Here is a 25,381-nt window from a genome sequence, read left to right on the forward strand (position 1 = left end):
GAATGACGGTAAGGCACAGAAAGATCTTACATTTTCTGGTTTACTCCCTGAAAGACCATGCAGCCATGGCTGCACAAGGCTGAAGTCGAGAGTCAGGGGTTCCCTCCAAGGTCTCCCTTGTGGGTGGCTGTGCCCAAGCATTTGGAGCATCCTTTGCCGCCTTCCCAACAGGGAGCTGCATCAGAGTGGACCTGCAAGAAGGTGGTTGGCATGTGTGAGCTATTTTAACTGTTTAAAGATTCTTTAAGCAATCGTTGCATCAACCACCACAGATGTTTCTCTTTCTTTGTATGATGAAGACCAGGCAGCTAAGCTTATCTGAATATCCAGAGGAACCATTTGTCCCCATTGGACTGGCAGGTTTACAGTAATGTTGCATATGGCTGTACAAACAGAGAAGCAGGGAAAATGCTAAAATGTCCCTCCACCTGACCCCCATGCAGGGGGCAGCTCAGGGCTCTGTTGCAGGAGCAGTGACTGATCGTATGGTCTATTGCACAAAACCTGCGGCTTAGAAGAAAAGATGCCTGCTTGGTTCTGTTGGAGATGCTCATTTAATTTAGACATCTCATATTGACATTACATTGTATGTCAAAAGTAGTTTGAGCGAGTTTAGATGGTAACATGTGGTATTTTTCTTGACCTCCTTGTAGGCGTAGTTTGCCTGGTGACCGACTTATCTGTGACTAGCGCTAATGGGGAGCCGGGGTAACACAGTGTTACATTTGTGTCCCCCCTTCTTAAACTTTGGTGATTAAATTACTACAGAGAACACCGCCCCAGCTGATTCACTTTGTTTTTCTGCCTGCCCAATAGGCTGGTTGACTATTTCAGTTTTTAGGGCTAGTTGTCTCTTGAAGAACTTTTTAAAAAAGTTCGTGGAGCTTATAAGTCCTCCCCAACTGAATGTGTATGTAAACAAAAACTTGTCAGATAGCAATATGGCAGCATTTATTTCAGAATCCATAATCAGAATTATGGATTCCAGGTTAGCTCTTTTATCATTGCAGAATTATATTTTTGCTGCTGTTACACTAGAATCACTTTTAAATGGCATCTTCAAATTGAAACATATTTTAACTGCTTAAGACAAAGGTAAATTAACACTTTAAATGGGTATAGGATGCTTCTGTGTAAGACTCATAAATATTAAATTACATATAGAAGTGATTCATAGTTTATGAGCAAGCTATTGGTCAGACATTATATACAGACTTTGACATACCACAGAATATATTGTTGCAGTTGTGAAATCCTCTTGTCTAACCTGAACTTAAATTCCACGGTGATAGCGTGGCCTACATATTGTTACTGAAGTAAGTGAATACATTAAACAAAAGAAGGCGGCGTGAAACTGCTGGCACCCTAGCAGCAAGTTAACTCACTGCCCACAACATCAGCCCCATACTTGTTTTTAATAAAATTATGAATGGTGTTTACTGCTCTGTTTCTTATGTTCTTTTATCCAGTGCTCTGGATCAAAGGGCAACAGTAGATTCCTCCGCCTGGGAACAAAGCCCCAAAGGCTGAAGGAGCTCAACGTGTGACCCCCTTGCATTTCTGTAGGTGAACTTCGAGGAGTTTAAGGCGGGCTTCGTGGCCGTGCTGGCGTCCGGGGCTGGTGCCAACCCTGCGGAGCAAGAGAGCAGCTCTGTAGAATCAGGTGAGATGCACTCAGGCTTTCCTTGGTGTTGATGAGCTAGCCTTTGAAGGATGGCCACGCGGGTCAGAAAACTCAATTCTGGCTTCACCTCTGTCTCTGCCCGGCTGGGTTTCTTCTCCTCCTTGTAGGTAGTGAAATACAGTAACAGCAGGTGTTCCACCTGCACTATAAGGTTATGAGCCGATGGTTGTGGGGGAGAATTAACAGTACAGTACAGATGGTTCTCTGAGTGTGGCATGCAGGCTGGCCCAGGCCAGCCCTGCAGTCTGGTTGGTCACGGACGGTGATGTGCTGTGCCACTGTGAGTGATGGGAGTCAGTTGCAGAAATGGGGCTGGTCGCGTTCTCAGGAATCAGTCCTTGGCCTTGGTCCTGGGCTCAGGTGCAGGGACAGTCAGCGTTGCCAGTTCCTATTTGTAGCAGCCTAGGCAAACCAGACAGGCTTTGTCTCTCACACATTCTGCAAGATGTGGGCAGCCGCTTACCTTCCTGAACTGATGGGAGTTGGCAGCAAGACTGTGAGGCTGGAGAGAATCCCCCTTGGGGCAGGTGGATTGAGTACGAAGTGGAGGGTGATGACAGAGCACTCCCAGGTGTAACTGTTCCCGTTGACGTGTGTGGGCACTTTGCTGTGTCCCACAGCTGGCTAGTGCTATGCAGGTCCTGGCCAGGAGGGGTTGCATGGCTGGGGTCAGAGGAGGAAACATCAAAGGACATTGCACCTGCTAATGGGACGAGGAAATGGGCCGAGATGGGAAGAGACTTCCTCACCTAGCCCCGCCTGAGATACCCCTCATGCTGGAGGGCTTGTCCCTGTCCCCTCCATACACCCACCCCACGTTCAGAAGGGCTGACCCCACCACGCCCCACCGAGCGCAGAGTGACCGCTGCCTGTGCTCCCTGAGCTTGCATTTGTTTCACGTGCCGCTGCCCCCCAGCTCAGTGCTTTTAATCTTGTTCCAACCCTATCCCTGTCCCTCACCCTGTGCATGCCTGGGGAGTGACTGTGATGGACCACATGACCTGTCCCTCAACCTGGGCATGCCTGGGGAGTGACTGTGATGGACCACATGACCTGTCCCTCAACCTGGGCATGCCTGGGGAGCGCCCGTGATGGACCACATGGCCTGTCCCTCAACCTGGGAATGCCTGGGGAGTGACTGTGATGGACCACATGGCCTGTCCCTGTCTCTCACCCTGTGCATGCCTGGGGAGTGACTGTGATGGACCACATGACCTGTCCCTCAACCTGGGCATGCCTGGGGAGCGCCCGTGATGGACCACATGGCCTGTCCCTGTTGCTGTACTTGCCTAGGGGAGTGCCCGTGATGGACCACATGGCCTGTCCCTGTCTCTCACCCTGTGCATGCCTGGGGAGTGACTGTGATGGACCACATGACCTGTCCCTCAACCTGGGCATGCCTGGGGAGCGCCCGTGATGGACCACATGGCCTGTCCCTCAACCTGGGAATGCCTGGGGAGTGACTGTGATGGACCACATGACCTGTCCCTCAACCTGGGAATGCCTGGGGAGTGACTGTGATGGACCACATGACCTGTCCCTCAACCTGGGCATGCCTGGGGAGCGCCCGTGATGGACCACATGGCCTGTCCCTGTTGCTGTACTTGCCTAGGGGAGTGCCCGTGATGGACCACATGGCCTGTCCCTGTCTCTCACCCTGTGCATGCCTGGGGAGTGACTGTGATGGACCACATGACCTGTCCCTCAACCTGGGCATGCCTGGGGAGTGCCCGTGATGGACCACATGGCCTGTCCCTCAACCTGGGAATGCCTGGGGAGTGACTGTGATGGACCACATGGCCTGTCCCTGTCTCTCACCCTGTGCATGCCTGGGGAGTGCCCGTGAGGGACCACATGGCCTGTCCCTCAAAGTGCCTGTGGCAGGAACACATGTCCCAGGTTTTGAAGAGTGACCCGATGTCCTTGTCATTCTGTTCTTCCGGACCGAAGTTGAAGGTGTCAGTCAGTGCATTCGAGCTCAGGGCGTGCTCACACCTTTGAGGTCACACACTGAGGCCCCAGCAGATGTACAAAGCTTCTGTTGGTGGTGAACTACCCCTCCCAGCAGCTGCTGCCCTCCTGTGCCCTCTGCAGTGAGCTAAAGGGACTCCGGGCCAAGATTTGGGTGTTCCCCACCTGAAAGGAGGCCTGATTCCTCCACCCCTGCTGTCGCTGTTCTGAGGAGCTGTGTGTACACTCTTCTCCCAAACCTTGTTTCCCTGATGGAGCCAAGTGAAAGCTGGGTGAAGATGTCTTCACACACACACACACACACACACACACGTCACAGGTGCCAGCCCTTCCTCTCTCTCTCTCTCTCTCTCTCTCTCTCTCTCTCTCTCTCTCTCACACACACACTCACATCCTGGCTTCAGATCGGCTCAGCTCTAGCCATTGCAGCCATTTGGGGAGTGAACCAACAGGTGAAAGATCTTTCTCTATGTCTCTCCTTCTCTCTGTAAATCTTTTAAATTAAAATAAATAGATTTTTAAACATGTTTATATAGGCACTTCAACCTGAGCACGCCCTGCTGTCTCAGACGCCCAGCCTGGGCCAGAGCACAGCTGAGTTCACAGCTTCCCGCAGTTTTCCAGGCCATGGTGTCTCGGCACGCCAGAGTACAGAGCGCCCTTCCAAGGCTCCACCAGCAAATCTCTCGTTCTCCTTCCAGCTGTCCCACCGAAGTATGTGAACGGCTCTAAATGGTACGGCCGTCGGAGCCAGCCCGAGCTCTGGGACCCTGTGACAGAAGCCAAATGTGTACCTGAACCGCAGGCCAAGGGCAACTTGAAGAGCCAGCTCCAGCGTTCTGCCTCTCTGGAAAGCGTGGAGGTGGGTCAGCCATTGCTTCCTGCCCCAGCTCACCAGCATTGGGGGAATAAATGTTTTGTTTCATCATGGTTCATGGCACTTTCTCACCAAGGGTGTGTGTCTGTGTGTGTGTGTGTGTGTGTGTGTGTGCAGCAGTGATAGGCAGTCCTGGGCACAGTAAGTGTCCGTAGCATGGGCTCCCATCACCCACTAATATTGCATCTCCACTTGTTTGGGGTCTGATCATGCACAGGATAATCCTAGCCAGGGGGTGTCTTCAGGCCTCAGGAGTAGAGCACCTACACCTTCGTACTTGTCTTCTCTCCCTCATGCCTCTCCACCACTTGCCCGTCTAAGCGAGAGGCGATTTTCATGTGGCCAGGACAGAAATGGCAAGGTGCCTTTTAGCTACAGCCTTTCAGTTAAGTGTGCACAACCGTGGTCCCTGCTGCCTCCGATTCTCAGCATATGTTGAGGCTCGCATGTTACGACAAGCTAAATATGAGCCAGCCACCTCCTGGGACTCGGTGAGTTGTGGCATGTTCCCCAGCCCTCCTGAGCCATCCATGGCTGCTGGGAGCTGGGGGCAGAGCCCTACAGTGTGAGTGTAAGGAGGTATATCCATGGGGCAGGTCCATGGCTTGCAAGTTAGGCAACGACCCCAGCAGGCCCCTGGTTCCTGCTGTTACAAGGGGGAGGGGAGCTGCATCCAAAACTCAGACAGCTCGGGGCCTCACTGTTGGTTAGCTTGTACCTTGAACAGAGGAGGCAAACAGATGTGTTCTGCAAACAGATAGAAGGAAAATAAGCCTGGCTTCCAACTTGAGTGTCTGTTTTCTCCCAGGCCCGCTGCAAGCTTAGGATACCCCCTTTTGACCCTCTGTTTAAATTTGGCTTCTAGGCCTCGACCTGTTGTCCTACATCTTGGTTGTTGCCATGTCTCCCCTCGAGTCCTTGACCCTGACACCTGCATTCACACAGGGCCGCCCTTGGTCTGCCCGCGGATTGATTCTCTTTGCCACTGGTTGGCAGTCCTGGTCACCCAGGTGCTTCTTGCGTGATCAGCACCTGGCTCTGATTGGCTGCGCAGGCCGCTGAGATGGGAGGGCTTGGCTCCACACATTTCCTGATAGCCCTGCCTATACTCTCTCGGGTGCAAGCGGGCAGAGGCTGTCTCAGAGTCAGGGTTTGCTGTCCCAGGGCACCCTGGAGGAACAGAGCACCGCTCCTGGCCTCTGTGCGGTTGCTGGACATGTGGACACTGAGGAACAGTGCAGAGAGCAGTGCTGGTGCTGGGACTGGCGAGCAGCTCCAGGGCCAGCCCCATTCACTGTCTGAACTGAGGTCATTCTTTGATGACGCTGGTTTATGTTGAGCCCCGAGCATGGACCTAGGCAAGTCTGTCCCTGTGTGCCTCTGAGAGGGCCGCAGTCCATGTGGGGTGAGGCGCAGTGTGTGACAGGGACTGCACCACGGAGGCATGGTGGCTGACCCCCAATGAAACGCCCCGTCCTGTTGGCTCCTGGTGCTCTGTCTGCCACGACATGTTATGCGCCTTCACATCCTTCTCTTCATGTTCTCCCACAGAGCATCAAGTCAGATGAAGACACTGGGAGCATTCAGGAGCCTCGGAATGAGTTGCTTGAAGCACAAGGTAACATGGTGGTCCCTCCTGCCGGAACTGGCTGGTTAGGGTGCACAGCCACCGCGTCTGGGAAACACATGCCGTGGCTGATTTCCCAGGTGTGGACAGATGTGATCATCACAGCTGCAAGGTGCTCCCTCCGCCCTCAGCACCCTCTGTGGTCACATCCCGGGCAGAGGCTGCTTCTGCCACTGCCTCCCGACCCCAGCTGCTGGGTGTGACCCTGGAGTCTCAGACCAGTCTCATCACTTCTAGGGCTACCCTGTACCTTCTCCCTAAAGGGCCAGTCCTGGGCACAGCTTGGATCTTGATATGACAGATCCGCCTTGCCCACGAGGGTCTCTGTGCTTCAGACGGGGGATAGGAGGTGGATGTGACAGCTGCAGCGCGTGGCCAGGTCCCTGCACAGTGCAGGGATGTGGACTAAGCTGCCTGTGGGGCCGTCTGCCAGACCCACGCCTTGGGACAGCAGCAGGTGCCTGTGTATGACGTGGCATCTGCCTGGGGAGCACACACATGACTTGCTGCTCTCATGGGTAGAGACTTCTTTTTAAAAAATGTATTTATCTTCACTTTATTTGAAAGGCAGGAGAGATGGAGGTCTTCTGTCTGCTGATTCATTCCCCCAAATGCCCACCATCACAGCCAAGTCAGAGCCATCGGCCCAGGACCTAATCGGAGTCTCCCACGTGGGTGGCTTGTGCCATCTCAAGTGGGACTCGGGTGTCTGAGCTGTCACCTGCTTCTCTCAGAGGGCACATCCACAGGAAGCTGAACCAGCAGTGCTGGCGCGCCCATTTTCGCCTGGTCCAGCCCTGGCACCTGTGGGCATTTGAAGAATAAGCTGGTGGATGGACATGCTTCTCTCTCTCTCTGTTTCTCTCTCTCTTTGTCTCTCTTCTCTCCTATTTCTTTTCCTCCTCCCACCTAAATAACTAAAAATTTTAAAAAAGAAAAGAAAATTTGCAAACATAGAGTAGAAAGAAGTGCACTGGCCTGAGCTGTGTGCCAGCACCACACAGCACACAGTGTGACTCCCATCTGTCCATCTGGTCAGCTGTCTGTCCATCTGTCAGTGCTGTGTGCCAGCACCACACAGCACACAGTGTGACTCCCATCTGTCCGTCTGGTCAGCTGTCTGTCCAGCTGTCAATGGACAATGCTGATGTGGTTCCCACAATGATTAAACCTGGAACATGGGATCTGACTGAAGAATGGTCAGCAGGTTCAAGATGTGGAGTGTGGTCGTTGGGTCTGACTGTTGAGGAGTGGTCAGCAGGTTAAGGTGTGCAGTGTGGTTACTGGGTCTGTTGAGTGGTCAACAGGTTAAGGTGTGCAGTGTGGTCAGTGCATCTGACTGTTGAGGAGTGGTCAACAGGTTAAGGTGTGCAGTGTGGTCGTTGTGTCTGACTGTTGAGGAGTGGTTGGCAGGTTAAGGTGTGCAGTGTGGTTGTTGTGTCTGACTGTTGAGTGGTCGGCAGATTAAGGTGTGCAGTGTAGTCATTGGGTCTGTTGAGTGGTCGGCAGGTTAAGGTGTGCAGTGTGGTCGTTGCGTCTGGCTGTTGAGGAGTGGTTGGCAGGTTAAGGTGTGCAGTGTGGTTGTTGTGTCTGACTGTTGAGGAATGGTCGGCAGGTTAAGGTGTGCAGTGTGGTCGTTGGGTCTGACTGAGGAGTGGTCAACAGGTTAGGGTGTACAGTGTGGTCGTTGAGTCTGTCTGTTGAGGAGTGGTTGGCAGGTTAAGGTGTGCAGTGTGGTCGTTGGGTCTGATTGTTGAGGAGTGGTCGGCAAGTTAATGTGTGCAGTGTGGTTGTTGTGTCTGACTGTTGAGTGGTCGGCAGATTAAGGTGTGCAGTGTGGTCGCTGTGTCTTACTGTTGAGGAGTGGTCGGCAGGTTAAGGTGTGCAGTGTGGTCACTGGGTCTGACTGTTGAGGAGTGGTCGGCAGGTTAAGGTGTGCAGTGTGGTCGTTGGGTCTGATTGTTGAGGAGTGGTCGGCAAGTTAATGTGTGCAGTGTGGTTGTTGTGTCTGACTGTTGAGTGGTCGGCAGATTAAGGTGTGCAGTGTGGTCGCTGTGTCTTACTGTTGAGGAGTGGTCGGCAGGTTAAGGTGTGCTGTGCAGCTGTTTGCATGCTCTGAGTTCATCATCCCAGTGTAGTAACAAGCACATCTGTCCCTTCACGCAGTGATGTTTGTGTGTGACAGGAGCACTTGAACGGCTCTCGGGTGCACAGTGCCATACAGCTGCTCCTCACCAAGGGTTGCCCTTCGCACTCCCTCCCCACCCTGCCACCTCTTGGCCACCACAATCCGTGGCGATTCAGGTCTCTTCTATGTGGCAGCAGAGTGTGGGCACACATTGAGCCCACCTTCCTGTGCACTCTGTCGTCTCTAGGTGAATTCTCATCTTTCATATACTTTTGCTCTGCAAATAGTCTTCAGACTCTACTGTTTGGGGAATAATGACCAGAAAAATCTGTGCCTGTTCTGTCCAGATGTGAGGTTTTTTTTTTTTTTTTTAAATATTCTCTGCCTGAGGTGAGTTAAGCCACAGGGTCAGTTCCTGCAGTCCCCGGCCATACATCGGGCTCCAGGGTTCGCTCCTCTGACAGCTGAGGGCTCGCCCCTTGTCTAACATCTCGCTGTCCTGCACCCCCAGCCCTCTGCTCCCCTCTGTTCTCATCTTCATGACCACAAGTTGCACTGTTTTAGATCCCACATCTAAATGCCGTCTTGCAGTTTTGTCTTTGTGTCTGGTTCCTTTCACCTAGAATAATGTCCTCCATTAGGGCTAGTGTTGTGGCGCAGGCAGTCAAGCTTCCACTCTCAATGCCGTCGTCTCACACACGCTGGTTTGACTTCCGGCTGTTCCACATCTGATCTAGCTTGCTGCAGGTGTGCCTGAAAAAGCAGCAGGATATATCCTCACTGCTTGGGCCCCTTGTGATTGACCTGGATGAAGTTCCTGTCTGCTGGCTTTAGCCTGGCCCAGCCCTGGTGATTGTGAACTAAGAAATGAAGAAGGGCCTGGCGGCGTGGCCTAGCAGATAAAGTCCTCGCCTTGAACGCGCCGGGATCCCATATGGGCGCCGGTTCTAATCCCGGCAGCTCCACTTCCCATCCAGCTCCCTGCTTGTGGCCTGGGAAAGCAGTTGAGGACGGCCCAAAGCCTTGGGACCCTGCACCCGCGTGGGAGACCCGGAAGAGGTTCCTGGTTCCCGGCATCGGATCGGCGCAGCACCGGCCGTTGTTCTCACTTGGGGAATGAATCATCGGATGGAAGATCTTCCTCTCTGTCTCTCCTCCTCTGTGTATATCTAGCTTTCCAATAATAATAAAATCTTTAAAAAAAAGAGAGAGATAAAGAAAATATTCATTCATTCTCTCTCTCCCTTCCCTCCCCTCCTCTCCCTCCTCTTCTCTGCTGTCCTGCTCCTTACCCTCCTCTCCCCTTCCCTTCCTTTCTCTCCTCTCCTTCTCCATCCCCATCTCTCCTCTCCTCTCTGTCCTCTCTCTGCAACTCTGTCTTTAAAAGGCAAAGAGTGATGTGTCCCAGGTTCATCCTGTTGTGGCAGGACCACTTCATGTGAAGGCTGAAGACTACATTGTGTATGTAACAAGGTTTAACCATAAACTTCCCTCTTGCTTCAGGCCAGCTGGAAGCCTGGGGTTCCGAAGTTTTGGGGGGCTCTCAGAAATCCTGCAGCCCCTCCTTGGACAGCCCTGAAAGCCAGGTGCGAGCCATCTGGGACAAGCTGGGTGTGGGCAACAGTGGCCACCTGAGCAGGCAGGAGCTGGCTGTGGTCTGCCAGAGCATCGGGCTGCGAACACTGGACACAGAGGTAAGGGGCCGAGGGTGGCCAGCCTCCCTCTGAGTGGCCACTCCTACACAGCAATTCAGTCCCATTACTCTGCTGTCTATACCCGTGGGCAAGCTCCCAGGGCTTCTGCCATAGCTCCAGCCCCAGGCTGGTAGAGAGCAGGCATGCTCAGCCCAGCCTCTGCTCCGGGGGCACGTCTAACACCTTCTGAAGCTTCTCTGCCCTGCTCCCTCGCATTCTACCAGCCAGCCCAAAACACAGCACTTCTGAGCCTGCCTGTGTGCCGCCATCCCTGATGCTGTAATGGGGCAAGCCTTACTGTATCAACACCCTTGTCCAACCTGCACCCACATCAGGCCCTAGGCTGCCCGGGCATGCTTGGAGCATCTGCCTCCTGAGGGTCTGAATGAGCATCTGTGGAATGAGGAAGTTCAGGGGACGCCCACCTGTAGAGAGAGGGGAGGCCTTAGGGAGCCATACCCAGGTGGGGCCCAGACAGTGTGAGTTGGGACAAGAAACACACAGTGCCCTCACAGATAACCGGGAGGTGAACCAGAGCTGAGGAGTGGTGGCTTTCATTCAGGAGCTGGAAGACTTGTTTAACAAACTGGATCGAGATGGAGATGGCCGCGTGAGCCTGGAGGAGTTCCAGCTCGGCTTGTTCAGCCATGTACCTCCATCACTGACAGAAACTTGCAGTGTGGTCGAACCAAGCAGGCCCTGGTGCCATTGCCAGGTAAGATGGGCAGCCTTCAGCCCCTGCAGTGACTGTGGGTGCCCGGCCCCTGCCTGTGTGGCCAGTTAGTGAGCTGGGCAGAGCTGGGCAGAGCAAGGGCATGTGCAGGAGGTTGCATGATTCAGACTCTAGGACCATGCAGAGCTGGGGTTGCTCTGGTGCTGTGCATCCCTGTGTGAGTTACCTGTGGAGTAGGGATGCTCGGACGCTCGTCTGAGGGGGAATGGGAGGTTATGCGAAGTGTGTGACACGTGGTGGGCCCCAGTGTGTCATCTCAGCGTGGGGTGGAATGAATTCCAGTGGGAGATTTCTCTCCCCACTCTGCTGTGCAGTGAAGGCCATGGGAGTGCATCTGGATTGGTCCTCCAGCAGTTCCTCAACCCATGCCCTCCCACCCAGCACTCCTGAGGCTGCATCTCTGAACTGCTGTCTATGGAGTGACTGCAGCTGGCTGTGGGAGCTAAGATTCTGTTCTGTTCTGCGACTGTTGGGCCAGACTTTGGGTTCTCAGTGTGCCTGCCTCACCGCACGGTTGTCCTGGGCACCCCCAGATGAGGTGCTGCTCACCTGGCTGCCTCCGTGTCTGGTGGGGCTGGTCACCTGGCTGTTTCTGTATCTGGTGGGGCTGGTCACCAGGCTGCTTCCATGTCTGGTGGGGCTGGTCACCTGGCTGTTTCCGTGTCTGGTGGGGCTGGTCACCTGGCTGTTTCCGTGTCTGGTGGGGCTGGTCACCAGGCTGCTTCCGTGTCTGGTGGGGCTGGTCACCTGGCTGTTTCCGTGTCTGGTGGGGCTGGTCACCTGGCTGCTTCCGTATCTGGTGGGGCTGGTCACCTGGCTGCTTCCGTATCTGGTGGGGCTGGTCACCAGGCTGCTTCCGTATCTGGTGGGGCTGGTCACCTGGCTGTTTCCGTATCTGGTGGGGCTGGTCACCTGGCTGCTTCCGTATCTGGTGGGGCTGGTCATCAGGCTGCTTCCGTGTCTGGTGGGCACTGCAAGACAGCATTGGAAGGTGCGCCTGAGAATGCAAGTTTGACACCCTGAGTCTGTAGGAACAAAAAAAGGATAAACTCAGGACCCAGAGCTGAGGGACTGTGTCAGCTCAGGAAGACCCAGGGGAGGCTCACCGAGGGGTGCTTAGCATTGGTCTGGGGCAGTGCCTTCTCGGTTCCTGTGCATCAGCACTACCATTGTCTACCTTGAACCTTGGTCCTCAGGTGGCTACACTCACTGAATGCATGTGAGGTCTACTGTGAGCCCCACAGGCTCCCAGCAGGCACTTCTCACCTGCTGTAGAAAGCTGCTGTCCCAAATGTGTTGGGAGCTGCAGGCCCTCCTGGGGTGACATGAGCTCTCACTCTTCCTGTCCCTGGAACGCTTTGCCTGTTCAGTTGGGTGCGGCAGACTCTGAGCCATCTAACCTTACACCCGGTACCCTGCACACGCACAGTCACGAGTCATGCAGTCTTCTCTGAATGCCTGGAACTTAACCCTCCATGCACATAGACTCACACAGGTGTACATGTGTACCCACTTTATGTGCAAACTGTGTGTACACACATACCTGCTGTGCTGTGGACACTGTGCACGCTCACCCGCTGTGTATGCCCCACCCACTGTGTATGCTCCACCCACTGTTTCTTTTTTTTTTTTAAGATTTATTTTATTTTTATTTCAAAGTCAGATATACTGAGAGGAGGAGAGAGAGAGGAAGTGGAGCTGCCGGGATTAGAACCAGCGGCCATATGGGATCAAGGCGAGCACCTTAGCCACTAGGCCACGCTGCCAAGCCCTCCACCCACTGTGTATGCTCCACCCACTGTGTATGCTCCACCCACTGTGTATGCTCCACCCACTGTGTATGTACCACCCACTGTGTGTGCTCCACCCACTGAGTGCTCACCTGCTGTGTATGCTCCACCCACTGTGTATGCTCCACCCACTGTGTATGCTCCACCCACTGAGTGCTCACCTGCTGTGTATGCTCCACCCACTGTGTATGCTCCACCCACTGTGAGGGCTCACCTCTTACACATGCAAATGCACATGTGTCCTGCATCGATGCATCTCATACACGCACATGTTTGCTGTACATACCTTGTAAACACCACATGCACGCACACTTTTGCACCGTATACATGCTCCTGTGTCCCCTCTCTGTGTATGCCTGCACTTACGCACCCCCTCTGCGCACACTGCATGTGTTCCAACTTTCATTGCACCTATACGTGTGTACACACTGCACCCATCTCCACCGTGTATGCTCACTGTGTAAGCTGTGCGCATGCACACCCCTTACAGTGTGCACATTCACCATGTAAACCTGTGTCTCATGTAACACACATTCTCGTCACTGATACACACTCATTGTGTTACTCCATGACCCACCCAGCCATTCTGGGCAGAGATGGGTTCTGACTTCAGTCTGCAGAGCCCTGAGTGCCTGCCTTCCTAATATATGGCATCTGCAGGGAATGCCAGGGTGGCCAAGAAGCCAGCCTGACTGCATTGCGGGGGCTGTGTCCTGTGTGTGTGGACCTGTATGGGTGTGCTGGACCCCACAGGTGAAACCCCTGCACAGAGATCACCGCCACTCTTCTGCTCATACCTGCGGGGTTCAGGTTACGCCACTCTTCTGCTCATACCTGCGGGGTTCAGGTTACAGTCTCCATTTTCAAGGTCATGACATGGGGGAACACAGGTGCCTTGGGTCTGGGAATCTAAGCTTCTCACTGGCAGCCTTGGCCATTTCTGGGTATTCTGGAGCTGCTTTTTCTCCTTGGAAGACCAGGTGTGCTGCCCACTTGGTAGGATGATTGTAGAGCGCCACACGGCTCAGTGAAGCGATTCTCAGTACCCGTCTGTGGGGAGGCAAAGGCACAGCTGACCTCAGTGGCTGCCCTGTGCAACTTGACCTACTCAAGAAGCAGATTACTCATCCCTGCCTGTTTGTGAGAAGGCTCAGACCCGGTGGGAGGGACAGGCCAGGTGAGTGCCTGGAGCCAGGTGCCATGCTAGACAGCAGGGAGGTGTTCCTAGCCATGTGGCATGCAGAACGTGGCCACCATCCTCTGTCCCCTGGCTCATAGGCTCGTTGGGAACCCAGCCTGGGGCAAAACACCATGGGGAAAGTGTGTTGCCCTTTGCAGCCCTATGGCATTTGAACCTCAGGTGACAGCTTTCTGGCCAGAGAGGCATTTGCCTTCCTCATGGTGCTCTCCAGGACTGCCCAGCAGTGGGGCGCATACTGTGTTCTGAGGAAGCGTGTGGCTGTGCTTGGGCTGTCCCTCTCCTTCCTGAACCCAGTCTCCCTTTTTGCTGTCTGGTTTTCCTGGCCCAGGCATGCACTTTCCTGGGTGCTTCCTCTGTTAAACCAGGCTTACCCTGTTACTAATTCAGAGAGAAACCTTCAGACGCCTTTGTGATCATCCTAAGTCATGTCCTGCTGACCATGGCTAGCAATCCGGCCACACACTAGTGAGGCCTCAGGGGGACAGCCCAGGAGCAGGTGTGCAGTCACCCTTGGGGGGAGCCCCAGATGCAAATCATGAGATGACCCCTGTCTCCATTCCCTCAGCTAGGAAAAGGAGCTACTGCCGGTCTCCTGGGTCATTCTTGTTGAGCCTGCGCAAGGATGAGGAGAGTGGCCCATGGGTTAGCATGTAGGTGGGAGGCTGTGGGACCCGTGCCCTGTGTGCTCAGTGTGTTGTTGCCCTCCACAGGTCCCTGAGGAGAGCAGCTGCCACACCCCTACAGCCTCATCGCTCGTGTCTGTGGCCTCCGGCCTGCTCCTCTTCTCCAGCATTGATGACGGAACCGGCTCAGCCTTCCCAGAGCAGATCATCGCCACATTGGCCCAGGAGGGGATTCACAATGGCAGGGAGATCTTGCAGGTTGGAAGCTAGAAGGTGGCACCCAAAGGCGTGGAGCCCAGCAGGGGGCCTGGAGTCAGGTCCCCCCATAGGCAGGATGGAGTACCCTTGTCAGGCTAGCCATGCAGAGAACCTCCTGGGGGAGGTAGTGTAATAGCCGTGTGTTCCATGCAGAGAACCTCATGGGGCAGGTAGCTTTAAAGGTAGTGTTAGTTAGGTGATAAAACATAGAAGAAGCAAGCCCGGGAAGAGCCCGCTTGCAGGCAGGTTCACACCTGTGTCCCCAGTGCAGGGTGAGGAAGTGAGGCAGCAGGTCAGGGGGACCCTCTGCTGTGACCATGAGGCAGCCCTGGCTTCCCTGCCTCCTGACTCCAGCCCTGTCACTGGTTGTGCTGCTGCCCCGCTGCTCTTCAGGGCCTGCCAGGAGACTTTTCTCGGGTGATTCTCAAGGACAGGATCTTGATCTGGCCCTGCACACCACTCAGAGTGTCCCTGTTCAGAGCAGTAGGCCCTGCTGTCAGCCAAGAGTATGGGCCATCTCAGAGGCCAGGGTGGCTAGTGGTGACTCCATGTCTGTGTCCCCTCTCCACCTGACTCAGGGATTCCACCAAGAAGGCTGCACTTGGGAGGTGACAAGAGTAGGCCTCCCAACCTCCCCATCAGCCACTGCTTCCCAGGAGCAGCTCAGGGGGCAGCAGGGCAAGTTCAGGTCCCCGTTTCATGATGTAAGCAGGGTGCCCATCCCTCACTGGTTCTAAGGAGACCATGGATGCTGCCTAGTGCCCACTCGGGTGCAGCCATGTGTGATGTCCAGAAGTCAGAGGGAGAGGAGGTAAGAACCAGCAGGGCAGCTTACACAAGGGCTGGGATGAGGCCTGTACCAATAGGCCACCGAACCTGTAGGTACAAGTGATAGCTGGATCTGGTGGTGGACTAAGCCAAATCAGACCACAATACCCACCAGCACGTGTAAGAGCCAAGTCTAGGGGCAGGCTGGGCCAGGTCAGACCACTGCACATTCTGTACGGGTGAAAGCCAGGTTTGGAGGCAGGCCATGTGAGGACACAGCACCTGCCAGTACAAGTGAAGGTTGAATCTGGGAGCAGAACAGGCCAGACAGCAGCACCTACCAGTGCATGAGGGAGCCAGGCCTGGGGACAGGCCAGGTAAGGATTCTTAGGGTTCTCCCTGACTAGACCACAAAACCTGCTAGTGTGCATGAGAGCCGAATCTCAGAGTAGGACAGGATGGATTAGGCCACAGCGCCCAGCAGCATGTGCAAAAGCCAGGTCTAGGGCCAGGTCAGAACACTACACCATCAGTACAGGTGAAAGCTGGGTCTGGATGCGGGCGATGTCAGGCCTTAGCACTTGCCAGTACAAGTAAGAGTCAGGTCTGGGCGAAGGCTGGGCTAAACCATAGCATCCACGAGAGTGTGCGAGAGTTGGATTAGAGGACGGGCCTGGTAGAGGTCTAAGCGGTCTTCCTGACCAGGCTGCAGCAGTGGCCAGTACAAGCAAGTACTGCAGCTGGAGGCAGGCCAGGCCACTGCACCCATAGGTATACATGAAAGCTGGGTCTGGGGACTGGACTGGTGGTTGACTTAGGGAATCTCCTTAACTAGGTCACTTATATGCTCAAAGCACAGGAACTGGGGTTGGGGGCAGGCCAAGAAAGGCAACTCCCCCTGCTGGGACATGCATGGACACAGGTAGGGGGTAGACAGGGCTGGCAGCTGCACCTGCTGGCACACACTAGAGGATCCAAGGGCTGAGGACTGGTCTAATAGGGATTCTTGGGGGGTCTTCCCTGCTGGGCCGCCCCACTCAATCCCCAACCTCAGGGAACATGATGTGGACATGTGGTCCAGCCTCGGAGCACACGTTGCCATGCAGAGATGAACAGCATACCCAGATGCACACGAAGGACAAGGCAGCCAGCTGCTCTAATCCGACAGAAGACCTCAAGTGCCCCCAGCAGGAGGAGGAAAGAGGAGTAGAGTAGACTGAGCAACACGACAGGCCAACTTCTCCAGTGAGTGCCTAAGCCTGTGGACATACTGAGACAGACATGGGCAGCCAGCAGGCATCAGAAGCAATTTCTCACCACTCACATAAGCAAGCCAACGACATCTCAGAGCAGTCGGGGCCACTCAAGTAACAGTCAAGACATTCTTGCCCCAACTGAGTCCTTGGAACAATATCGGAGAACCATTTTTGTCCCCTGGCACTGATGTGGTCTGACAGCAAAGGGCAGTCCGTCTTCCCTACCCTACCCTGCCCCCTTTGTGATCACAGGAGGGAGGGCAAAGGCTTTGCTTTTCCTCTCACACTGTGTCCCTTTCCGTCCTAATTGGTGGCCCATTTGGGTCTGCAATCCCCTTACCTTTTTTTTTTTTTAAGATTTATTTTATTTTTATTACAAAGTCAGATACACTGAGAGGAGGAGAGATAGAAAGGAAGTGGAGCTGCCGGGATTAGAACCAGCGGCCATGTGGGATCAAGGCGAGGACCTTAGCCACTAGGCCACGCTGCTGAGCCCAATCCCCTTACCTTTTAAACATTAAGTCAACAAATAAATATTGAAAAAAAAAAAAGGTGGGGGGAAGGGGAGAACCAGCAGGCAGTGCTTAGGAAGCAGCCGCAGCGACACTGGCTGCTGGCCAGCTGGCCTGGGGTCGCCAAGGAGTGCTCGCGCCTCTGTCCTGGGCATGTGGGAGGGTGGGGAAGCAAGAAGGCACACAGCACCAGCTCTTCTGCTCTTTCTCTTTGACCTTACCTTTATTTTCTAAAATCCTGAGGGTGTAGAGCTGTGCTCGGCTCTAGGCTTGGGTTGTGTCCCTCTCCTGATGTTTTTCAGCCAGCACACTCTGTGTCTCATAGGCCCAGTGATCTGGATTCTCTGCCTTTGACATGGCAAAAACCCGAGCCCAAATGGCTGGAAAGGAGAGGATTCAGGGGTGGCCGGTGGGCACTTGGGGAGTAGCTGCAGCCAGGCCTGGCAGGAACTGAGTCAGAGCTCTGCAGCCCTCCTCAGCCCTCTCCCTGGTGGCTGTGACCACGGACCAGCCTTGCAAGGGGCTTGCCGAGGCTTCTAGAGCCCTTACAGTAGCCAGGGTTACAGGGAGAAGGCTCTGTCTCCCCTGGGTGCCTGTGTCAGAGCCCCAGGGTGCTCTGCCCTGTGTCTGACACCAACATTCAGATCGGAAAGCTATGTCCACCATGAGGCTGTAAGAGGAGACTGTGCTTTGGGGGCAAAAGAGGGGCTCCTTCCAAGAGGCAAAGGGCAAGTGTCGCCTGTGCCAGGCAGTGTGGGGTGGGCTCTTTGGCCCTCCCGTGGGAGAATAGGAAGCAGCCACTCGTGTTTTTTATGCCCCTTCCAGAGCCTGGATTTCCGTGTGGATGAGAAGGTGAACCTTCTGGAGCTGAGCTGGGCCCTTGACAACGAGTTGCTGACCGTCGATGGGGATGCCCAGCAGGCAGCCCTGGCCTGCTACCGGCAGGAGTTAAGCTTCCTCCAGTAAGAGCCCACGAGGGACTTGGGGTGGCAGGAGCAGTCATCCAGGTGGGGCTCAGGGGCAGTCTGGGACACACAGGTACTGGGCTGTTCTGTGCCCTTCCCTCTTCCAGCCCAGTAACCAATCCTGCACCCTCTGCCCCGTTTAGCTGGTCCTCAGGTGGGTCACTAAAGAGTTAAGATATACAGAGCAGGAAGGAAGGAGGAATGTTGTCCTTCAGGACTGGGTAGGGCCTAAGGACCCCATCAATCCAGTGGAGGTACTGCTCAGGTGTTTGTGTCCACAGAAGGTAAGGGTCACCAACCATTCGTGGTACTGAGTCAGAATCTTGGAAATCAGTGTGTCAAGGTCTTACCCCTTCAGCTGGTTCCAACGAGGAGGGCTTTAACTTGACCCTCATCCCATACTGCTAGAGGTCAGGTGTCCTTCATTTGTCCATGAACCTGCTTCCAGAAGTAGCTGCATGCTTGGCCCAGCCAACGAGAGAAGGAACAGAAGCACTTTTCAGGTGTGACCCCAAAGCTCAGAGGGATAGTAAGGCCAAGTCCCATTGTTAGTGGAACTTGGCTTGGCTTTTAGCCGGCAGCACAGGCCGTCCATATGCTAAGCAGATTGGCACTTGTTGGTTTGGGGTTTTGTAGAAAATATTGGCAGAAATCACATTCTCAACCCTAAGGATTTAAAGTCTGGTCGGATATAGACATGTGAGCTCTCTGACCTCTGGGAGGTTCTGTACACAGAGCCAGGGAAGGGCCTGCCCTACCTGTATCCTCCCAAGGCTGCAGGGCTGGGAAGAGACCTGCCCTGCCTGTGTCCCTGCTAAGGCTGCAGACTTGGGGAAGGACCTGCCCTGCCCATGTCCTCCCAAGGCTGCACAGCCAGGAAAGGACCTACTCTGCCCGTGTCCCTCTCAAGGCTGCAGAGCCAGGGAAGGACCTGCGCTTACTCAGGTACCAGGCTGCCAGAATGATGAGTGGTCACCCTTCTTGTGTCCTTCACGTGGCCATTCCTGGATTAGATGCTGAAGACAGCAGGGCACAGATAAAGCCAGGGGCCCCAATTGTGGTGTGGAACACTGTGGTACCCGAGGCTCTTGGGTTCAGAAACCTTCTGGAAACTGGGCTCTCCTAGTATGCACATCTGTAAAACAAGTGTAGGAATTTAGGGCCTGAGGTTAGCATGGTAGTGGCCTCTGAGTAACGTAGTCATTTCTGTCTGCCTGAGGACATGGGGCTTGCATAGCAGGCTCATGGCGGTGTCCCAGTTTCATTCTGTCTTTGCTGTGGGCAGAGGACGAATGGAGCAGCTGGTGCAGGAGCGAGACAAGGCAAGGCAGGACCTGGACAGAGCCGAGAAGAGGAACCTAGAGTTTGTGAAAGAGATGGACGACTGCCACTCCACACTGGAGCAGCTCACGGAGAAGAAAATCAAGTAAAGTTGGAGGGACCCAGCAGCAAACAGCTCGGTGGCTGCCTGAGCAGTGGCTTTTGATTCAGAAGCTGCCGCAGGCCCAGCTGGGGTGGGGGCCAGGGCATGCACAGGCAGAAGTGAGGCGTCCGTTTCACCTGCTCTGGGGGTAGGGAAAGGTCTGGAAGGGGCGTGTTTAACAGGCAGCCTCTCTGGTGTTGGGGCATTGTGCCTGCAGCAGCTGTGTGTGGCCGTGGGACACAGGGATACCATTTCCTGCTGTAAGGGTCCATCCTACAAGGGTCAGGTATGCACGTGTGTTAGGGAGCTGGAGGAGCAACACAAATGCCAGGGACCGGCCACCACACTGTCTGGCACCTGCCCCCTGAAGTTTGGGCAGTCTGTAGAGCTAGTGGCCAAGAAAGCCAGAGAAGAGACTTCTGGCAACTTTGTTCTGGGCTCACAATCACCTCTGTGCTTTATTAACCAGAGGAAATACCTGGAAGCAGGTTTACAAGGAGCAGGGGAGCATCAGAGAGCAATCTTCCATCCACTGGTTCACTCCCCAAATGGCCACCTTGGCTACACGTGGACCAGGCTCAAGCCTGGAGCCAGAAACTCCATCCAGTTCTTCCACTGGATGGCCAGGACCTAAGCGCTTAGAGTGTCTTCCACTACTTTTCCAGGCATGTTAGCACAAGGCTAGGTCAGAAGGGGAACAGCCAGGAGGTGTGCAAGCCTCCAGTGGGGTGTCAGCAATGGCTTAACCTACTGCAGCACAATGCCAGCCCAAGCTGCTTGCCTTCTCGAAACTTCTGCTCCTCCAGATGTTCTTCTGTGGAAGCAGTAGTTATGGATGCCCACTTAGAAAAACCATCTCTGCACAGGCAGCTTGTATGGGCATCGCTGCAGACATAGCATGTGGGCACCCACACACAGTGACTGTCGCTGTCAGCAAAACAAAGTTCCCCACCAGGCTGCAGGTGAGCAGGCTAAGACGTTTCGTTGGCATTCACGCTCCGGGTGGTTGTGTGTGTGAGCTCATGGGGAAGAGATGAACATGCCGGACGAGCCCGCCGATGGATGCCGGCGGTATCTTGCAGTATCTGTAGTGCTGTCCCTGGCTAAACCAGGGGCTTACCCAGAGGACTCCTCTTCCTCCACAGGCATTCTGAGCCTTCACCAGGCCAGCTGATTGCCACTTCTGGAAGGGCCATTGCTGAGTCCCAGGGGCACCGCTTTAATTTTTGGGATTCTGTGTGTACTGATGCCGTCACCTCATTGTGATTCAAGTCAGCCATTTCACTCCCATTTCTCAGTAAAAGAAACAGGTTCGAAGCAATTCACTAAAAAGCAGCCACACCCACTTGTAGAAAGGTGTGTGATACTGGACCCAGGACAGTGAGAGGTGACCGCAGCCACGTGGTGACGGAATCCTGACTCAGTAAGAGGTGACTGCAGCCACTGGTGACAGGGTGTCACATAAGCCTCACATCTGTCTTGGTCTGTTCTATTCCTAGTGCTGCTTATTTGGGGCTGTAGAAAATGAGGCCTCTGGTGAAAGTACCTGGTTGCTTTGCTCCAGCAGGTAGAAAGGCTAACCCAGTGTTAAGTCCTCTGGCAGCTCCAGGGCCCAGCAACCCCTTCTCATGGCCTGCACACTCGTTTTCCATAGATCTGCACTGAGTGTGGGCTGCCTTATTCTACGTGTTGCCATGGAGGGTGTGCCCTGAACCAACTGGGGCCTTCCCTGGGTGTCTAGACAAGTCCACCCACAGCAGGTTGAGATCTACCAGCACCTGTGCTGTGGAGTGTGTGTGTGTGTGTGTGTGTGTGTGCGTGTGCGCACGTACGCGCGCCTTTGGGAATGCAACGTGGTACTGTGTGGACGTGTGAAAATCTGAATGTGCATACACAGGTATGTGTGTGAGAATGTGGGTCTGAGTGAGTGTAGGTGATGGCAGGGTGGGGGGCTGAGGGTGAGAGTGAGCATGAATGTGGGTGCATGAGACTGAGTGTGGGTAAGCGTGAATAAACATGAGCATGAACGTAACTGCATGCAGGTCAGTGGGAGAGGTGTGAGTTTGTAAATGTGATTGGTTGAGTGCTGGTGTGTGAGCATGGGTGACTGAGAGTGGGTGTGTGTAGCCGCATGAATACGTGCATGAGCACACGTGTGAGTGTGGGAGTATGAGTGTGAGCACGACTTGAGTGTGAGAGAAGGAGAATGCATCCGAGGATAGGTGTGATTAAACATAGATGTAAGTGAAGGTGAGCATTTGTGATTCGGCACTTAGTGTGCGCAAGTGCGAATGGATGTGAACATGGGTGAGTGAGCGTGGCAGACGTGAGTGTGAGCACATTTGGACATGGGAGTGATCATGTGAGTGAGCATGGGTGAGCGTGAGGAAGACGTGTGAAGCTGTGAGTGGATGAGTATGTACAAGTGGGTATGTGAGAGAAGAGTATCAAAGTGTGAGTTCTGGTGAGTGTGTCGATGTGGAAGCCAGGTTGGTGTGGGTGTAGAGCTAGGTGTTTGGGTGTGAGTGTCAAGTGTGTGGGAGAGTGCATGAGTGTATGAGTATGTGTAAGTGATCTGTGTGGCTGAGCGTTAGGGGTGTGGGTGAGTGTATGTGGCTGAGTGTGAGCTAGAGGTGTGTGAGAGTGTGTGAGCTCTGTGGATGAGCATATGTGAGTATGAGCTGGGTGTGTGGAAGGGTATGTGAGTGAGTGAGCAGGGTGTGTAAGTGTGAGCTGGGCGTGTGGATGAGCATGAGTGAGTGTGAGCTGTGTGTGTGGAAGAGTATGTGAGTGTGTGAGCAGGGTGTGTAAGTGTGTGAGCTGGGCATGTGGACGAGTGTGTGTGAGTATGAGCTGGGCGTGTGGATGAGTTAGCTAGGGATGTGGGTGTGTAAGGGTATGTGGACACTGGGTTCCAGGAGCTGTTCTTTGCAAGTGTTCCCCATCATGCCTCATAGCCATAAACCTGACCCTGGTCCTAAGGTATATCTGGGCGAGGACACTTCTCTCGGGACTCACTCGGCCTCTACTGCTTGGCACAGGCTGTGTGACTGCATCATGAGGGTTTTCACTTAAGCATCACCTCGTCTTTGGGGGCAGCTAAAACTGCTGTCTGAGCAATGTCTCAGGGTGGGGTCAAGCATGGGACCTCATGTAGGTCCCACATGCTCAGTCAGCTTTGCTCAGCTCCCAGAACAGACTGCGAATCCACTCCGGGTTTCCTTAGAGGAGCTTTTGTTCAAAATTAGAAGCAGAGTAGTGTTGACAGACTAACAGCACGGGCTGCTGCTAGACCCTCACTCCCTCTGTCTGATGCCCCCACTCCATTACAGTACCACTCTGAACCTCATGTCCTGGCCAGCCTGTGTGTTGGGATCCCAGCTACATGGATGCAGGCTTGGTTATGGCGGCTGCTGTGATGTGGTGGCTGTCCCTTCTGGACGCCCTGGGGAGGCTGGGGGATGCAGGGTCAGTTCCAGTGGCTGCTGTGGTGTGGCTGCCTCTGCTGGACGCCCTGGAGAGACTAGGGGATACAGGCTCAGTTGTGGGAGGCTGCTGCAGTGTGGCTGCCTCTTTTGGACACCCTTTGTGTAGCATTTCACGCTGCCTGGTTCTGGGGAAAGAGGCTGACCTGTGCATTGTGCATTGAGGGTAAGGAGAGGCAGAGGACTACTGTGGATAGTCAGGGAGCAGCCAGGGAGCCTAGACATGATGTGCTGTGATGTGTTACAGGCACCTGGAGCAGGGGTACCTGGAAAGGCTGAACCTCCTGCGGTCAGAGGTGGAGATGGAGCGTGAGCTACTCTGGGAACAGGCCCGCAAGCAGAAGGCCACGCTGGAGCAGGACGTGGCCCGCCTGCTGGCAGAAGAGGCCCGCCTGCGTCAGAAGCTGAACCTAGCCCTGAAGGTAGGCATGGAAGGCCCGGCAACCTTCCTCCCATGCCCACATGTTCAGTCTTCTAGGGGGCCCTCGGCACCTGGCTCTCCTAAGCTGTGAAGCACCCATGTTGGCTGCAGCAGGGAGCCGTCATCCCCGTGGCCAAGGCTGAAGCCCCTGGCTTTGGAAGGAGCTGTGAGGCTCTGTCCTCTACTCACTCTAACCTCCTTGTTCTCTAAGACTTATTTATTTGAGAGAGACAGAGAGAGGGGGACTCTTCCCTCCCATGGCCCACTGCCGGTATGTCATAGGTACAACAGCTGGGGTGGGCCAGGCTGAGGCCAGGAACCAGGAACTCCACCTCCGTCTCCCATGCGGGTGGCAGGGGCCTTGCACTAGGGCCGTCCTCTGTTGTCTCCCAGGTGTGTTAGCAGGAGGCTGCCGCGGAAGCAGAGACAGGGCTGGGTCCCAGGCACTCTGAGGAGGGGTACAGGTATCCCAAGTGACCATTTAACCTGCTGTGTCTCAACACTGTCCCCTTGTGTCCACACTCTGCTGCGGGTTCGGGGGCCTGAGGACTGCACCTCCAGAAACCAGGAACACCTGGGGGATGGCTCACTGGCACCCGGGTGGGGTCTGTGAGTGTCCCCTGCCCTGCACCCAGCCTGTCTTTGACTCCCTTAAGTTGTCTGGGCTGCATGGATAGTTGGGTGTGAGCAGGGTGCAGGGACACCCCGTCTGTGTTCCCCGCTGTTGTTTCTGCCGTCTTCACCCTTTGTTGATCTGGAGTCCTGCGCACATGCTCCCTGCCTCCAGGGAGAAGGCCTGGTATGCCTGGGGCTACCCCTCCCACTGCATTGTCAATGCAGCCGTGTGACCCTGCTGGGTCCACATGAGTCTCTTTCCTCTCCTGGGGGCCCCTGAGCACCCCTGAGCTGCAGGGGTAGCTCAATGCAGTCTCATGGCTTCAGAACCCTGGGAGACGGAGGCTACAGGGGGCCAGAGAAGCAACAACCATGGGAGGTGTGACAGGGTGGGGCCCGAGGCTGTCCCCTGGCACATCCATGCCACAGGCCCAGCAGCCTGCCTTCAGGGCTGTCCTCCCTGAGTGCACATAAGCTGGCTGCCGCAAGGGCACATGACGGCAGGTAACACCGGGACCTGTCACCCTGCTCCTCACCCTGATCTGTGACGCTCCTGCAGGAGAACAGCCGACTTCAGAAAGAGATCGTGGAAGTGGTGGTGAAGCTTTCGGATTCTGAGAAGGTGGCCCTGAAGCTGCAAAGTGACCTGGAGCTGGTGCTGAGGGAAAAGGCAGGTCCCATCACGGGTCCGTGGTCCCCAGGCCCCTTGGCGTGGGCTAATGTGGGGAGGGGGGACAGCTGGCCTAGCCGCATGGCCTTGGCTGTGCTCCCCTGCACAGCCATGTCAATGTCACCACCAGTTCCACACCTAGAAGCTCCAGCAGACCATGCTGGAGAAGGAGGGGAAGGGGCTGTGCAGGGGAGGAGGGATCACGTGGTTGGATGCAGCTAGAGACCTGCCGTGTCCTCAGGGCCTGGGACCAGCGGAGTTGGCTCATGGCCTGTCCCCTGTCCCCTGTCTCCCAGCTGGAGCCACAGAGCACGGAGCTGCTGGTCCAGGAGGAGCGCTTCGCAGCCGTCCTAAAGGAGTGTGAGCTCAAATGTCGGGTACGTGACCATTGCGGCGCCGCAGAATAAATCCGTGTCTCCCAGCATCTCCAGACTGGGGCCCTTGCTCTGTCATTGGTGCCTAGCCTCGCTCACACACCTCCATCCTGCAGCAGGAGTGGAATGGGTCCGTCGAGATGGGGCAGGCCCTCTGTGTTGTCGGGGTCTGGCCTGTGTGGTCAAAGGCAGGCTTTGTTCCTCTTGCCTCCTGGGTGGGCTTCACTATTGGTCTGAGCATTCAGGGGGTCCACTAAGGGTGGTCAGAGGCCATCGTCCCCAGGCAGAGCTGTGGCTGTGCTGGGC

General features: G+C 54.9%; 1 protein-coding gene across 1 annotated transcript in view; it reads left to right on the forward strand.

Moving 5' to 3' along the window:
• NINL (ninein like) overlaps window positions 1-25,381 on the forward strand; it is a 73,051-nt gene that overhangs the window by 23,135 nt on the left and 24,535 nt on the right. Inside the window, exons 3-13 of the mRNA XM_058679902.1 lie at window positions 1,567-1,663; window positions 4,357-4,517; window positions 6,084-6,150; window positions 9,791-9,981; window positions 10,544-10,696; window positions 14,416-14,586; window positions 17,948-18,084; window positions 19,373-19,513; window positions 23,243-23,417; window positions 24,591-24,701; window positions 24,998-25,078. Coding sequence (XP_058535885.1) covers window positions 1,567-1,663; window positions 4,357-4,517; window positions 6,084-6,150; window positions 9,791-9,981; window positions 10,544-10,696; window positions 14,416-14,586; window positions 17,948-18,084; window positions 19,373-19,513; window positions 23,243-23,417; window positions 24,591-24,701; window positions 24,998-25,078 — 1,485 coding nt within the window. The remainder of the gene's footprint in view (window positions 1-1,566; window positions 1,664-4,356; window positions 4,518-6,083; window positions 6,151-9,790; window positions 9,982-10,543; window positions 10,697-14,415; window positions 14,587-17,947; window positions 18,085-19,372; window positions 19,514-23,242; window positions 23,418-24,590; window positions 24,702-24,997; window positions 25,079-25,381) is intronic.

This window comes from Ochotona princeps, chromosome 22 (genome assembly GCF_030435755.1).
Source record: "Ochotona princeps isolate mOchPri1 chromosome 22, mOchPri1.hap1, whole genome shotgun sequence".
NCBI lineage: Eukaryota > Metazoa > Chordata > Mammalia > Lagomorpha > Ochotonidae > Ochotona > Ochotona princeps.